This window comes from Nycticebus coucang, chromosome 14, assembly GCF_027406575.1.
Source record: "Nycticebus coucang isolate mNycCou1 chromosome 14, mNycCou1.pri, whole genome shotgun sequence".
Lineage (NCBI taxonomy): Eukaryota > Metazoa > Chordata > Mammalia > Primates > Lorisidae > Nycticebus > Nycticebus coucang.
This window is the reverse complement of record NC_069793.1, coordinates 2,495,819-2,512,660: the sequence shown is the minus strand read 5'-3', so window position 1 is coordinate 2,512,660 and position 16,842 is coordinate 2,495,819. Positions and strand designations below refer to the sequence as shown.

The window sequence follows — 16,842 nt, the reverse complement described above, 5'->3', positions numbered from 1 at the left end:
GCATCGCACCCCTCCCCCCACCTCTCTGGGCTCTGGCCACCCTGCCCCTGCTTTTTCTCTAGTAATCCAAGACATCCTGCCTAGAGGGCCTGCACACCCCTATCTCACACACGTGGTTCGCTAGGAGCTGCCTGTCCAGAGAAGGTGAATCCTAGGGGCTGGGATCATCCTTGGACTGCCTTCCTGCTGTGGTGCCCAATGTGCTCAGATGGGAGATGGATGGGTGAGGAGGCTCAGTAGTTGTTGTCTCTCCCCAGGCTGTGAGGTCCTGGGCTCAGGGACATGACTCGGAGAGCCCAGCCTACCCCAGGCAGCCAGGCCCTCAGTCCTGGGCTCCAGAAGCTGGGCACAAACCAGTTAGTCCACTACCCGCCCAGGGCCTCTGAAAGCCAAGTCCACATCCTCCTCCCACCTGCTCCTAGGCAGGTGGGGGTGGAACATAACTGGCCTTTCAAGGGCTAGGGGTACCTGGGGGTAGGGGGGCGGCAATCCTGTTGACATGCCTCAGTTTCCGTCAAGGAGGGGAAGACTGTGTATTCACGAGGAAGGGGCATCTGCGTCCTAGAGTCTTCCCAGCCTCCATGTGAGGATGGGGCGGGGCCCACTGCCTGCCAGCACAGACACAGGTGCACCCTCAGCTGTGCAGGCCGGCCCCATGTGGGAGGAGAAGGGCAGGGGGTCAGCTACAAGTACTCGCATGCCCTCCTCTGTCCCCTAGATGGGACTTGGAGCTCCCCGGGGAGAGCTGCACCCTCTCCTAGGCCTCAGCTCCCCACTCATGAAAGAAGATGGCAAAGTTGGCCTTGGTATAAGTAAATGTGGAGGCTAAAGCACCACAGAACCTGGGATGAAAGGGGGCCTAGAAGCTGATGGAATGTTCTGGAAGATGTGGGCAGGTGTGGAGGCTATCTGGAGAGTTGCTTGGAGAAGGAAGTGAGTGGTGGCTTCAGGGCCTGCAGCTGGGAAAGGGGGAGAGCAGAGGGGGACAGACGGGGCCATGTGGCCAGCCGGTGGGGTTGCCACTCAGCACACCATGTACCACACCCTGCAGCATCCCTGTGGGTCAGAGGGCCTCAGGGCCTGTTCACAAGTAGGAAACCAGGAGAACCTGCCTTCCTGGGCTTCAGAGTCCCAGTTTGTGGGCCACATGCTGGGTCCAACCAGCACAGCCATCTGCAGGTGCCAACACTTACCACCCACCCTTACTCTAGCCACTGGCTCCCAACCCCATCCATCCCAGGCTGAGCTGTCTCTGTTGCCCCAGTCACCCTCCATGAACCTCTTCTCTCCTGTCCTGTCCTTCCTGAGGGCTCCTTCCACCCTGGCTCCTTCCCCTGGACCCAGGCTCCCTCTCTCTCCACTGCCCCATCCAGAACCCATCTACTGTATCTGGCTTCCTCCAGGGCTAGAGATGACCTCCCTGCAACCGACAATGTCACTGGGGGGCCCCTGGCTTACTAGGACATGGCAGTTTAGGTGCAGTCAGTCCCAGCCCCTTCCCTTCTCTCCACTGTTTACTGCCTGTCCCCAGCTCCCAAACATGAAGCACCCAGGTGCAGGGCTCAGGCACCCCTATGCTTTCCTACCTGCAGACTTCCCATCCATTGCCTGTTCCATAGCGCCCTCAATCATCTAAAAAGTACTGGGACTGGGCCTGAACTGGACCCCAGGCCACTTGGGTCTCAGTGCAAGGCCTTTTGACACCGCTAGAGTCCCAGTCAGGGCACTGCCTTAACACCACGGTCTTGAGTTCATACCCAGAGCCCATCCATTGGCAAAACCAAGCCAGAATCTGTCCTCTTCCCCCTCATACGGTTACCCGGGATCAGGCCACCATCCTCTGCCACCTGGACTAGCGTAGAGGCCATCTCACGGGATTCCCTGCAGTGGCACTCGCTCACACATTATGAGTACAGCAGCTGAGTCACCACCTCTGCTGGTGCCCACCAGGGCTCCCTGGCCTGCTTCCTGCCTCTCCTCCATCCCTCCAGCCATGCAGGCCCCTCACTTCCTGCATTGAGGCCTTTGCACACGCTGGTTCTAAATATCTCCCCACCTGCTTCAGGGCTCTGCTTTAACTTCATCTCCTTAGAGGTCCCTGGTGACCCCCGTCCACCCAACCCGATCCTGCTTATTACTTTTGTAGTTCAACATGATACTATAGGAACACATACAGCCTATCCTAGAACAAGAATCCCCTAGGGCAGGGTGGTGCCTATGGCTCAAAGGAGTAGGGCGCCGGCCCCATATACCAGAGGTGGCGGGGTCATCCTGGCCCTGGCCAAAAACTGCAAAAAAAAGAATCTCAAAGGCCCTTACTAGATGTTTAATAAACATCTGAAAGTAAATAACCCCCATACACAGTGGTTAGCAGGGATGGGTATCCTCAATCAGGTTCTGATGAAAACGCTGGGAGGACACTGGAGCCTTAGGAGGGAGGTGCTATAATAAGACCATTGTCCCCTCAGTTGCTGGAGCATCCTGGGCTCAGCCATCACCCAGCTACCTCGCATACGCCTGGGGTTTGTCTGGGCCATTCAGGAAGCCTAGGCTGTAGTCCCTGGGCAGTCCCTGGCCTGGGAGCCTGGGTGGCCCCCAGAGCTCCAGAGACCAGCATTGGCTTATTCAAGATTGGAGAGCTTGGGGTCAGCAGGGCGTCCCGCTCCACACACAGTGACACCCTAGGGTGTGTGGGGTTCAGACACCAGGAAGGCACCACCCCAGAATGGAGCTTCAAGGAAGCCCACACGGGCTGCAAAGGTAGGGGCCGCCAGCTGGTACAGAGCCGCTCCCCATCCTTCCCCGCTTTGGGGGTCTCCACAACAGCCTCCTTTCCCTAGAACCCAGCTCTCTTCCAGCCTCCAGAGCAAGCTGGAAAGGAACTGTCTCAAAAGAGGCTGAACGTGCCGGCAGGGCATAACTTAGGGTCATCGGGTCGCTGCTTCCGGGTCCCCACCGCAGGGTGCCTGGCATGGTGCCGGCGCCTCCTGGCATCCGGGACTCTGCCCCGGGACCGCACCATCTGGTTTCCTTTCGGTCTGGGCGCTCCTCCAGCCAGGCTCAGGATGGGGACTCCGCGGACTGCCCGGAGCTTGCCCGGAGCCTGCCCAGCCAGGGTATGCGGTTCGGAGCAGAGCTTCGGCACGGACGACGGCGCCCCCTGCCGGCCACGCTCCGCTGCACCCAGCCCGCCCTGCGCGCAGACAGGGAAACCGAGGCCGGGGGTGGCGGCGGCGCGGGGCCGAGGGACCGAAGCGCGGCACCGGCGGCGCAGAATTCCTCACCCGCGGCCGTCTGCCAAGTAGCCTCCGCCGCCTCCCGACTGTCCCCGGAGAAAGTCCCCAGTGTAGCCACTTACCCGCACGCGGTGCTCAGGGTCCCACCGAGCAGGGAGCCGAGGATAATGCCCACGCCGAAGCAGAGGCCGATCTGGCCCAGGGCCGCCGGCCGCTCCTCGGGCGTGGACAGGTCGGTGATGATCATTTGGGCAGCTGAGGGTGCAAAGAGGCTGAGGACGCGGGACCCTGGCAGACCCGATGACCGGGTGCTGCCTCCCTCCCCGTCCCCAGCCAGGCCACGCCCCACAGAGTCCCCTCCACCTTTGGCCTAAGTGACACTGCCCCACCTGGCATTGCCCCTGGCCCTACCTGGCATCGTGTGCATGAGCGCCCCCGGCAGGCGCGAGGCGAAGAGCAGATAGACCCCGGGCAACGCGGGGCTGCAGGAGGCCACCAGGAGCAGGTAGAGCGTTGAGGAAGCCAGGAAGGACAGCGTGAGCGCCGCCCGTGCGCCACGCTGGTCTGCGAACCTGGGGGCCGCGGGTGGGTCAGCACCTTACAGGTGGCAGCCAGGTGCCCACCAAGAAGGGCTGACTAAGGAGGCTAGGGTGCTAGCGGGTGCGCCCTTGTGTGGCGCCGGGCCTCCCAAGGAGTCCTCTCTGCTCTCAGGGCCTAGGTTTCCCCAGTGTAGCTGTGCAGGGGCAGCTTCAGTGAGCTGAGGGAGTCTGACCCACAGGACAGTCCAACTCTAGGTGGAAAGAAATGACGGAATCCTAATGGACAAAGGGGATGTGCCTGCTTCCTGCTCCTCAGGTCCAGAAAGGGAAAGACCCTCCCCAGCCACCGCTGCTCAGCATTCACTACCTGCAGCCCCCCTTCTGTTCTGCCCTTGCTGCTCAGTGACAGTGATTTATGGGAGGAAGTTCACTGTCCTGTCCACAGCCTCTCAGCAGCATGGAGACAGGGGGTCCCTGGAGCTCCTGCCTGGGCCCCAGAATCATCTTTTCTTTTCTTTTCCTTTTTTTTCTTTCTTTTTTTTTTTGAGACAGAGTCTTACTTTGTCACACTTGGTAGACTGCTGTGGTGTCATAGCTCAAAGCAACCTCAAACTCTTGGGCTCAAGCGATTCTTTTGTCTCAGTCTCCCAAGTAGCTGGGACTACAGACGCCTGCCACAACACCCAGCTACTTTTTTTTTTATTACTATTTTTATTTTATTTATTTATTTTTTGCAGTTTTGGCCAGGGCTGGGTTTGAACCCGCCACCTCTGGCATGTGGGGCTGGCGCCCTACTCCTTTGAGCCACAGGCGCCGCCCAACACCCAGCTACTTTTTTGGAGATGGGGTCTTGCACTTGCTTGGCTGGTCTCAAACCCATGAGTTCAGGCAATCCACCCAGAGTGCTAGGATTACAGGTGTGAGCTACCACGCCCAGCTCGGAATCACCTTTTAGGTTTCCATTAGGTGGGGCTGGATATTTACAGCCACAACCTGTTCAGCAATTAACCTCCCCCTCACACAATCTCTTGGTAGAAGGCACAGTCTGCCCTGTCCTGGGAGCCCAGTAGGGGCCAAAGCTCCTCTTCAGCTCTCACCCCAGTGGGGGCCAGTGCGAGCGTAGGGAACTTGGCAGGACCTATTCCATTGCCTCTGAGGGGTGGGCCTGGGTCATCGTGGGGGTGTGGAACCCTTACATCCCTGCCCACCGTACCTGCCAAACACAGGCCCGCCGAGCAGCTGAAGCACGCCAAAGGTCGTCTGCAGGTAGCCAAAGACAATAGAATCCAGGCCCAGCCTCCGGGACAGATACTGAAACACAGGCAGGAACCCAGTTGGGAAGGTCTAGAAAGGATCCCAGGATCCGGGATCTGAGGTTCATGATGGGCAGGGGATGGGAGGGAACAGAGAACCGGCTCTGATGATACCACAGAGTGACCTGAGCTCTTAGGTGGGAGCCATGGTGGCCTCTAGGGATGGTGGTGAAGATGGAGGGCAGACAGTGGACTGACACGGACACAGCCAAGGAAGGTCTGGGCTGCTGGGATCTGGAGGCAGGAAGGACCCTCCCCTGCAGGTTCCACCCGGGCAGTGAGGCCCTACTGGATCTCAGACTTTAGGCCTCCAGAGTGCTGAGATGACAAACTTCGGCTGCTCCAAGCCCTCAGTCTTTGGTTCTTTGTTACGGCAGCCCTGACTCTGACCCTGGGCCTCTCCCTAAGTGCAGACTTGGGACCCCACTCCTCTTCTTTCCTGTACCCCCCTTGGGATATACGATCCCTCCTCGATCCATCCTGTGTGGCTTGAGTCCCAGGGCAATCAGTAGTCCTCCCTACTTGCTGCCTCCTCATCCTTCAGCTTCATCCCTACTCCTTCAGGCTAGAGAAGAGGCTGTCCTCTGGGTCTCTCTCTTTTTTTTAGAGACAGAGTCTCACTTTGTCACCCTCAGTAGAGTGCTGATGCATCACAGCTCACAGCAACCTCCAGCTCTTGGGCTTAGGTGATTCTCTTGCCTCAGCTTCCCGAGTACCTGGGACTACAGGCGCCTGCCACAATGCCCGGCTATTTTTTTGTTGCAGTTTGGCTGGGGCCGGTTTTGAACCCACCACCCTCAGTATATGGGGCTGGTGCCCTACTCACTGAGCCATAGGCACCGCCCAGTGAACTGTCTTTTTTTTTTTTTTTTTGTGGGTTTTGGCCGGGGCTGGGTTTGAACCCGCCACCTCCGGCATATGGGACCGGCGCCCTACTCCTTGAGCCACAGGCGCCGCCTCCTTGAGCCACAGGTGCCGCCCCAGTGAACTCTTTCTTTCTTTCTTTCTTTCTTTTTTTTTTTTTTTGAGACAGTCTCTCTCTGTTGCCCCAGGCTAGAGTGCCATTACCCTAGCTCACAGCAACCTCAGACTCCTGGGTTCAAGGGATCCTCTTGCCTCAGCCTCCAGAGTGGTTGGGACTACAGGTGCCCGCCCACAACACCTGGCTAGGTTTCTATTTTTTTTGAGACAGAGCCTCAAACTGTTGCCCTGGATAGAGTGCTGTGGCATCACAGGTCATAGCAACCTCCAATTCCTGGGCTCAAGAGATTCTCCTGCCTCCACCTCTCAAGTAGCTGGGACTACAGGCACCCGCCACAATGCCCGGCTATTTTTTGGTTGTAGCCGTCATTGTCGTTTGGCTGGCCCGGGCTGGATTTGAACCCACCAGTTCAGGTGTATGTGGCTGGTGCCTTAGCCGCTTGAGCCACAGGTGCCGAGCCAAGGTTTCTATTTTTAGTAGAGACGGGGTCTCACTCTTGTTCAGGCTGGTCTCCAACTCCTCAGCTCAAGCAATCCACCCGCCTCGGCCTCCCAGAGTGCTAGGATTATAGGCATATGCTACCACAACCAGCCCCCTGCTTATGAACTTGATGAGACAATCAATCACCACCGCCCCATCCTCTTAGTAACCCCCCGCCTCCTCCTTCCCTCCCCTCCTATCTCTGCTCACTACCTGTCCCCACCCACCTCAGCCTATCACCTCCCCAAGGACTGGGCTCCAAAACTCCTCTCCCCCTTTCTCTCCCAGTGCTCTCCCAGAGTGTGCTATCTTCCTGCTTTCTCCTGCCCTCTCTTGACCCGTCCCCTCCAGCCACTCCCAAAGCTGGTCCAACACCATTCCCACATTCACAACTTCCGGCATCACCCTCCCTGGGGCTACCAATGACCTCCAAGCTGCTACCTCCAGAGGTGAGCACCCGCCTGGGAGGCTCCCTCTCTCATCCATGGGTCCTTGGTCTTTCATGGCCACCACTGTGCGTTCCTCCTGCTGAGCCAGTCTCCAAGCCTCCCTTCACTCTGGGGAGCTCACCCCATGAGAGCTCACCTTGTGACCACCCCCATGCTGGACCTGGGAACTTGATCCTGAATGCTCTGCACTCAGTGTCTAAAATCACCTCAGGGCGGCGCCTGTGGCTCAGTGAGTAGGGTGCTGGCCCCATATGCCGAGGGTGGCGGGTTCAAACCCAGCCCCGGCCAAACTGCAACAAAAAAGCCGGGCATTGTGGCGGGCGCCTGTAGTCCCAGCTGCTCGGGAGGCTGAGGCAAGAGAATCGCGTAAGCCCAAGAGTTAGAGGTTGCTGTGAGCCGTGTGACGCCACGGCACTCTACCCGAGGGCAGTACAGTGAGACTCTGTCTCTCAAAAAAAAAAAAAATAAAATCACCTCAAACTCAGGTGTCCCATCTTCCCCTAAAGACTGGCTCCATCTGCCACTGCCTCTTCTCCATTGCTGGCGCCATCCTTCTAAAGGCTCAGGCCTGAGCCCTTGGTGTCATCCCTGACACCCTTTCTCTCACAGCCACCTTCAATGCATTGGCAATGGCCCTGGACTCCAGCTGCCACTCTCTTCCTCCACCGCCACCACTACTCTGGACTCCTTCCAGCACCTGTGGGTGTGACAGTCTCCCCACCCCCGCCTCTTCACTCATTCTCCCCTGGTACTCCTGCCTTCTCAGCACCCAGGCATTCAGTTCCCCACTCCCCTTTCCAGACGCACGGTCTACACATACTGTTGATGGCAATCACCACTGAACAGCAGCACACAGGTGACCACCAGCTCTGAGGGTGGGGCCTGTTTGCCACTTCCCAAGTTCTGAGGACAGGGTCAGCCATAGGTGCTGGGCATGGACCAAGGACAAGGTAAGTTAGGGGCTGCTCTGTGCCTGGCTGATCTAAATTTTCATTCACTCCTCCCTGAACTAACCCTGTGAGGGAGGGACAGTAATGACCCATTCTGTGATGAGGAAACCAAGGCCCCAGCCCAGGCTACTGCACTGCCAAGGAAGATTTCAAGGCCTGACCCCAGGATCTTTAGGGGGAGTGAGTTGGGCTTGGGGGCATAGTGAAGAGGGGTTTGTGGGCTCAACATTCACCTGGGAGATCCTGCCATGCCTGAAATAGTGATACAGGCCACTACTCCCTGTCATCCAGATTCCCAGGGCTGGGGGATAAGGGCCAAGAGGAGGAGGGGAGCAACTGCGTGGAAGGACCCAGACTGGCTTGGACTCTGCCTGTGCTTCTTGGGAATGAGTAACTTCATTTCCAAGCATGTCTGAGCCTCAGACTCCCTTGGTAATATAAGCAGAGAACTGGTTTTGATTAGGGCTGCCATGGGCTCTGGCACCCCGGAGCAGCCTGCTGACCATAATGGGCCAGCTCTTTTCACTGAGTGGTCCCAGAACTGCTCTGGCTCTAGCGTAGCACAGAGTCAGCAGAGCACCTCCACGAGCCTGGACCCTGGCTGCTCATGAAAATCTCTAGGACAATTTTTTTTTTTTTTTGAGACAGAGTCTCAAGCGGTTACCCTGGGTAGAGTGCCATGGCATCATCATAGCTCACAGCAACCTCCAACTCTTGGGCTCAAGCAATCCTCTTGCCTCCATTTTTTTTTTTTCTTTTCTATATTTAGTAGAGACAAGGTCTCGGCTTTTTGCTCTAATTCCTGAGCTCAAGCAAGTCCTAAGCAAGTTCCATCCACCTTGGCTTCCCAGAGTGCTAGGGTTACAGGCAGGAGCCACCACACCAGGCCTCCAGGCAACTTTTAAAAGTGGCCATTGGGGCTCAGCGCCTGTAGCTCAGTGGCTAGGGTGCCAGTCACATACACCAGGGCTGGCGGGTTCCAACCCAGCTGGGCCTGACAAACAACAATGACAACTGCAACAAAAAAATAGCTGGGTATTGTGGTGAACGCCTGTAGTCCCACCTACTAGGGAGGCTAAGGCAAGAGAAGCACTTAAGCTCAAGAGTTTGAGGTTGCTGTGAGCAATGATGCCACGGCAACTCTACCAAGGGTGACATAGTGAGACTCTGTCTCAAAAAAAAAAAAAAAAAAGTGGTCATTGGCTGATGCCACTGCCTCACCCAGACCAGATAGAAAAGACCTCTGGGGGCTTTGGGTTCTTCCTCCCTCCCCTGAGTGCTGTTGCCTTCTCTGGGGGCCTGCTCCAGAGAGGTTTGTTGGATGAATACACAAGAGCAAAAGGGGGAAGAATGGAGGGCAGGTAGGCAGGCACTGGGCAGACAGCCATGTGCCAAACAGACTGTGAGACAAGTTCCAGAGATCAAATTCCAGAGAATGAGGGGCTCAGGTCCTGTGTCCACATCTGGTGGGGCAGAGAGATTGTCCATTTCACCTGGAATAGGCTGCCTGCTGTGGGCAAGCTGGATGAAGACACTGTAGATGAAGGACCAGGCAGGTGCAAGGAAGGCCTCTCCAAGAGGGTGACTGCAGAGGTCTAGGACAGCCAGGACTGGGTGTTGAGGGAGGGGATTGATAGGGCAAAGGTCCCAGGTAGGAGGAACAATAGGGACAGCTCGTGGAGGTGCTGCCACCAGCAGGGTCATGGGCCTCTGAGTGGTTCCCTGTGGCTTCTCTACAGGGTTGGCTGCACCTGACAGGGGGCACCTTACTTGGCCCACGTGTGGCATGTGGCTTGAGGCCCCCACCCTGAGGAGCCCTGGCAACATCCAACCTCACCCCGACTCCCTGCCACCACCAAGATGGGAGGCAGGAAGGAGGGAGGACAGCTGTTGGCACAGGTTTGGGGAGGGAGATTTACTCACCGGCAAGATGGAGAACTGCATGAAGAGGCAGGTAACCTCCAGGGTGGTCAGCAAGTAGGTCAGTAGGATGAGCCAGGGCCGGCCTAGAGGGTCCATCCTGCCTGGGGTCTGGCCCTGGTCCCTGGAGGCCCCGGCTCCCTGCATCTTGGGCATGTGCTGCAGGGAGACCTGGGAGAGATCCAAGCAGGCGGCTGGCTGGCCGGGCAGGGGGCAAAAGTCCTGTTGATCTGGGCTCAGGTGCTGAGTCACTCAGGCGCAGGTGGGCGGCACCCAGCCTGGCCTCGCCTGGAGAGAACACAGCTTTAGGATTCCCCAATCTGGCTCGCTGGACACCTTTACCTTAGAGGATGAGTCAGGTGGCCCTCCCGCTCTGCACTGGACAACTGGTCTCCCTCCAGGCACACAGCCACTGTGGGAGGGTGACAGGGACATCCCCTGCAGTATGGGCTGGCTCTTTGCCCTAGGCGCCTTACACAAGAAGGCATGGTGCCCTATTGTTAGAGACAGAGGCTCAGAGTGGCTGCTGACTGCAGCTCAGCTCAGGGGCTTCTGTGGACACCAGGCTGATTTGGGTCTCCTTAGACCCACCATGCACCTGTCCCCAACACAGGGCAGCTTAAGACAGCACTAGGCCCAGCTTCCCCTAGGACCCCACCCAGAGCTCCAGGGCTCCTGGTGTGAGGCTGGGGGTGGAGGGAGACACAGCTCAGCCCTCCAGGTTCCCAGGCAGAGCAGCTGTGCCTCAGCTCCAGGGGCAGGTGTGTCTGTCCCCACCCTTCCCACCCCACAAACCTGAAGAAACTGGATTTTGCAGTTGTACTGAGGCCTTTCCTACCTTTCGCTAAATTAACATCTTACGGCACCCTTGGGGCCCGAGATACAGTCAGGGGAGGGGTGAGGTGGCAAGTGCAGAGAGCCCAGGAGCTAGATTCAGCTGCACCCCCAACCCTCGTCGTCAGGGTGCGGGGAAGCTAGGGGAGTTGGTAGCCTCTGCAGGCACGTCAGGGGCACCTCGTTGGGCACAGGCTCGACGCTACACGGGGGTTCGGGGATCGGGGCCTCAGCAGGGGTGAGCTTGAGCACCGGTCGGGTAAGGTGAGCCCCGCCGCGCCTCTTGGGGCGACCCCGCACAAAGACTCCTCCTCTGGGCCGGGCCTCCCACCTGTCTTCCGCAACCCGGCGTTCCGGGAACGCCCGCGCGGCGGCCTTTGCGCTCTCATTGGCCAAACCCGACAAGCCCCCGGCGGGCCCCGCCCGGACCCCGCCTTCGCCTCAGCCCCACCCCCAGCTTTGCCCAAGACCCGCCTCTTCCAGCCTGGGAAGCGGGAGCTCTGGCCGTCTAGCAGGCTTGGGCACCTGTTCTGGGGAGCGTGAGGCGGAAGATGGGACCGAGAGGTGGAAGGGAGGGAAGGGAGAAGCGGGGAGGTGGGGAGGAGGCGGGAAGAAAGCAAACGGCTTGAGGTTAGGGGTGTGGAGGGGAATAAGGGAAGGGGACTGGAGGGCGCTGCTTAGCCTGGCCCTGCTTAGGGTCTGCGGGGAGACCCAGAGATGGGGCGGGGCGACTGGAGCATTTGGGGGAACGTCTCTCTCAGACCAGGAGGCTGCTCCGCGGATTTCCTCATTTCTTCCTACCTCCCTGTCCCCACACCCTTGGCAGGGGCCACCAGAGGTGCATGTACGCAGGCGCACATGGCCTCCAGCCATCTTCCTCTGCTGTTGGAGCCTGCAGGGACACTGGGCTTCCCCAGAGCAGGCTTGGTCCAGGGTCCTGCCCTTGGGGCCACTCATTATTCTCACCTGTCCTCCAGCTACCCTCCTGCCCTGCAGCCCAATGTCAAAACCAGTGTGCCCTCTGCAGCTCCACAAAGCAGAAAACTGCGGTGGTGGGGTGTCCCGAGATAGGGTGGACAGGCATGACAGAGCCCCTCCTGAGTGTCTGAGCAGGAGTGGCCAAAGTCCTGGCAGTGTAGGGGCAGAGCCAGGCAGACCTGAGGCCTGCTGGTGGGGATACCTGAAGCCACTACAAGAGTGAGCCAGGCCACCCCTCAGTCCACAGCACAGGTGAATGCGCTGTTTGTCGAAGGTTCCAGTCTAAACAGTGCAAATGAGGAAAATGCATTTGTAGCTGACATGGGTGTCCCCCAGGTCCTCTGCCAAACTCAGTTTCAAAAATAGTCATCACTAGCCTCCCTGGGGGACTTAAGAACCCAGAGCCAGGCAGGTCCAGCTAGGTTGCTGGTGGGGTGGAGGGCAACACTGAGTGACAGGTTCAAGAGTCCTGGTGGAGGACTGATGTCCAGGTGGTTCTGTGGTCCATGGGTGGGGGGTGAGGGACTGCTCCCCAGAGGTTCCAGACTCTCCAGCCACCTGGCCAGGAGGTTGGGCCATCATCCAACCCCTCATGGGTTGTCTGGGCTGGGGTGGAGGGTGAAAAGGCAGGAGGGAGGTGAGTGTTCCCAAACTGCCCAGAGGCGGGTGGGGGACAGAAGGAGTTGGTTACTTACCACCCTCCTCCTCTAGTGTCCTGCAGGGCCTGTGGTGGCAGGAGGACTGTTTGGGCAGAAGTGATCGGAGCTAGCTCTGCTAGCCCTCCCTCGGTGTTATGTCAGTGTGTGTGTGTGAAGGGCAGGGAGCTTCCTGGTTCTGAGGGAATGTGAGAAAATTGCCCTTTGGGCTCGAGGAGGAAAGGGAAGGACCTTCTTTCTCCAGAGGAAATAGCTTTGGTTGTGGCCCAAGGGCCAGCCTCCCACTTGGCCACTCAACAAACAGCTTGGGAATGTTTGTAGCCTCTGAGAAGCACGGTGGCTCATCTCTAAGCCTTTGACTGCACTGTTTTATCTATGTGGTGGTAGTTCTGCCTGAGGAGACCAGTCTTGGCTGACTGGAAGAAGGGCTGCTTCTAATCTGGGGTCAGGTTTGGAGGGAGGGCTTCTCAGAGGAGGTGATGCTTTGGCTGATTCTTGTGGCCAGGTGTGGGAAGTGCATTCCAGGCAGAGGAAACAGCATGGACTTAGAGGTGAGCCTAGACTTGGGGTGTTCAGGAAGCTGAGAAGGCTTAGTGGGGCTGGGGCAAAGGGTGGGTAGAGGAGTGAGAGGGCACAAAATGAGTCTGGAGAGAGGTGTGGCCCCAGAAGTGCTAGAAGAGGGCAGGACACAGCAAGCTGTACCCTGGGAAGTGTCATTCCAACTGCTGTTCCCTGGAGGTGGGGATCCCAGAGTCTCCTGGCCTGCCCCTTAGCTGGCCCCACCCAGTGTACACTGCCACCTGGATGTCTGGAGCGGCAGTGGACCTTGAAACAGGCAGCCTTGTTCAACCCAACAAGCATTTATGGAACACCTTCTGCATGCAGGTTCTGTGCCTCTTAGCTTGAGTTACAGGGTGCATGAGTATTCGGTGGGGCAGATGACATGCAACCTCTGTGATGCGTAAGTAAATGATGCGATGCTCCTGAGCACTTTGGCTCTTCCTCCATGTGCAGTGGGAACCATTGTGGGTTTCTGACTTGCTTTAGGTTCTAGAAGGATCCTCTGGCTGATGTACTGATGAGAGATGGAGAGGGTGAGCCAGTGCAGGGATGGTTCTGCTGTGGTTCAGATGAGAAGTGAGAGGGGCTTGAATGGTGGGTGGCAGTGGGAGGGAGAGGTGGGACTCTGCACATCTCAGGAAGGAAGGGCTGGCAGGCTTTCCTGATCCACCGGGCCTGCTGAGAGAGCCAATCCAGTGTCATTTGACTGCTGGGGCAGGAGGGCATTTTGGAGTGGAGGGGCAGGGCTCAGGGTCGTCCGTCTGTGGAGGGGAGAGGTCTGTGAGTCAGCAGAGAGGGCAGAAGTGTGTGTGAATTAGGTTGTTAGCCACATCAAAGTGGTATTAGCACTCTGACTCTGGAGGAGATACCCGGGATTGGATGGGGACAGAGAGGGGAGGGGCCAAGGGCCAAGGAACCCCATGCCCAGGGAGAGGGAGAGAAGCCAGGGGAGAAGGTGAAGCAGGATGTGGAGTCCTAGAGCTGGTGGCTGGGTAGAGTGTCTGAGGTCACTGGCTTTGACAGGAGTGTCCTTGGCATGGGGCTGGCCAGTGTGGTTCAGGAGGGAGGAATAAACCCAGCTCAGCCCAGATGAACCTTGTGAAGAGTTTTGCTGCAAAAGGGAGTTGGGAGGGAAAAGTGGGATAAAAAGAGAAAATATTTGTTTAAAATTTTAAGATTAAAAAAAATGTGATACGCCTGTGGCTCAAGAGGCTCAGGCGCCAGCCACATACACCTGAGTTGGTGGGTTCGAATCCAGCCTGGGCCAAACAACAATGATGGCAGTAACCAAAAAATAGCCGGGCATTGTGGCAGGTGCCTATAGTCCCAGCTGCTTGGGAGGTGGAGGCAGGAGAATCGCTTGAGCCCAGGAGTTGGAGGTAGCTATGAGCTGCGTTGCCACAGCACTCTGCCCAGGGCAACAGCTTGAGGCTCTGTCTAAAAAAAAAAAAAACCAAAATGTGATAGTGCAAAGAAGGGAGGAGGATGGTGGGACAATCTGGAGGGGGTGGGAGGGGTGGCCCTGGTGTGGCACTAGTCACTGGAGGGCCAGAGAGGGAGCTGGGCCCCTTGGTGGGTTGATAAGGGCTCCTAGGGGACATTCAGGGGATGTGTGCAAGAGAATGACACCTGTTGTCATTCCTAGCATTCTGAGGACCCACCTCAAATGGCTCTTTCAGGACACCAACAGGGCAGAGTGTGACTCTGGTTCCCCTTTTATCAGCCAAGGCTACCTACTCAGCCAAGGAGAGGTGCAATTTCAGACTTCGGCCGTCAGGGGTGCCCAGACCCACAATAGGATCTGTGCTGGGGCAGGTCCCTCACTGGGGTGCGTCCTGGCATTCCCAAGCCCTGCCAATTCTGGCTTGGTGGCTGTTCTTGGAGTGATAGCCTTATGAGGACACCAACCTACTGTGGGCACTGGGGCACCGCCCCAGGTGTTAGCTGCATGTCGGGGGTGGTCTGGTTGGGAATCTGGGGAATAGTTTTTAGCTCCTGACCCCTGACCTGGTGTCCTTGGGCCTTAGGGGGACAGTCCCCAACCCAGGGGGGTGAGTTTGTCAGGCAGCCCTGGGAAGGCCTAACTGTACCCACTCTGCCCCACCGGTCTTTTGCAGGTGCCACGCAAGGAGCTTGGCTGGCCATTCTACAGAACCTTCTAGAACTGGAGTCTGAGTATGCTCCTGGGATTGTAATTTGGGCTGGGGCTTTGTACGGGGGATGGGGTTGGACCTTGTCCAGGGCAGGCTCTGGGTTCTGAGATGTCCTGTGGGTAGGTGTGTGGAACTGAGGTGTTCAGGCGCTGGAGGAGGCTATTGGGTCAACAGGGGCTTTTCCACTGGCTTCTTGTGATCCAGAGTTCTCAGACAGGCCCGGGCCATCCCTGCATGTCAGTATCCCAGAAAAGAGAGGGCAGCTGCAGTGGGCTTGGGGCAGAGGTCTGGGATCTTGAGATGGGTGCTCCCACCCTCACCTGCAGAGTTGGGGATGGATGTGGAGGGACATGGTTCACAGGCTCCAGGGGCTCCTGCTGGCTGATGGCCACAACTGAGAGGGGTAAAGGCCTTGGGGAAGCATGCTTGAGAGCTGCATGGAGGAAGTGTTCATTGTGTGAGGCCTGAAAGCTGGAGATCTCAGAGGCTTTGGAGGGAGCGCTGGGGAGTGTTCTTAGGTAGCGGGGGTCCCCTTTCTCACATCGCAGGCCCAGGACTGAAGGGTTTTAGGGTGAAGGCTTCCTATGCTGAAAGGGAGACATCCTGGGCAAACCAGGTCCTCCTCCCTCTCCGGTCCCTTGAGGTAAAACAGACTGTCCTTGGGCCCTGACTAGGAGGGAGGAAGGGAAGATGCTGGAGGTGGGGGAGGGGTTGGGAACCTCGAGACAGCGGGCTCCAGCTTGCAAGGCCCTCAAAGGATGCCTCTCCCAACTTCCGTGCTTGGGAAGGAACAACTTCAAAAGAGGGATGTCCATCCAGTGAGGCTGGAGGGGGAAGTGGACAGCAGCTGGCAGTACTGGCTTGACAAGGGCTTCAGTGTGTTACGCCTGTGTGAAGGATCAGAACCTGGATCAGGCAGAGGCTGGCCTGTGAATGTCACAGGGAAGCAGGGCTCTGAAAGAACAACCTCACACCTGTTTACCAGGCAGGGCCAGGGAAGCCAAGGCAGGGTCCGTGGTGTGTGCTCCTGCAGTGCTGATTCCTAGACTGGTATGTGCCTGAGGGCCCAGGTTTGCCGCTGGCCATCTCTCAGGTCCCATGTCTCCACCATGTATGTCTCCTTTGCTCCTAGCTCCTCTTCTCCCAGGTATAAGGGACAGCCCTGAGCTCTCACCACCTAGCCCACAGTCAACATCTTCAGAGCCTCCATTGATTAAGAATTCAGTAGAGAAGGCAGAGAGTAGCAGGAAGGACTCCCAAGAAGCAAGAAGAGAAGTCGCTAAATGCACACCCTTACTACCCTAGGATGCCCCTCAGCCCTCACCTGGCTTCCACCCCAGACTTGGCCGCCTTGCCAGGGAACTAGCCATCTGGATTCTCTTGGGGACAGCCACACTGATGTCTCAGTGGGGTGGAACAGCCTCTCTGCTCTGCTCTGGGCACACTTGGCTGAGTGAGTCCTTCAACCCCCTGGTGTCCTCTCTCCAGGGCCTCTGGTGCCACTACTCTGCCCTGGAGGTGGCCAACCCCTCCCCCCCACTTGGCCCCACTGGGTATTGCACACATGTTGCAAACCAACACAGTAGTGAGAGCCCTGGCCAACAGCCCTGCCTGCACCCTAGCTTTGGAGGGGCTGTTCTTGACCACATGCCTGCCTGCTGATCCCTTCCACCCATGAGTGTCTTTGCCCTGAAAATCCATTCTGGTCCCCTGGGCACCACACTGCTTTCTGCTTGCTCTCACCCACTGGGAAGCCCCTGAAGACACGGCCTCCCTCAAGGTCCCAGGAGA

General features: G+C 57.8%; 1 protein-coding gene across 2 annotated transcripts in view; it reads right to left on the bottom strand.

The window, feature by feature from the left end:
* Positions 1-12,510, bottom strand: part of SLC22A18 (solute carrier family 22 member 18) — a 28,590-nt gene extending 16,080 nt beyond the window's left edge. Inside the window, exons 1-5 of one of the 2 annotated variants that reach the window (XM_053561619.1) lie at positions 12,377-12,510; positions 9,873-10,157; positions 4,989-5,086; positions 3,648-3,808; positions 3,359-3,491 (exon numbers count right to left, since the gene is read on the bottom strand). In XM_053561619.1, the coding sequence (XP_053417594.1) occupies positions 3,359-3,491; positions 3,648-3,808; positions 4,989-5,086; positions 9,873-10,025 (545 nt within the window). In that variant the 5' untranslated portion in view covers positions 10,026-10,157; positions 12,377-12,510. Of the gene's footprint in view, positions 1-3,358; positions 3,492-3,647; positions 3,809-4,988; positions 5,087-9,872; positions 10,158-10,707; positions 11,067-12,376 lie in introns of those variants that run through there. The other variant, XM_053561618.1, reaches the window with a different exon arrangement.
* Positions 12,511-16,842: the final 4,332 nt, after the last annotated feature.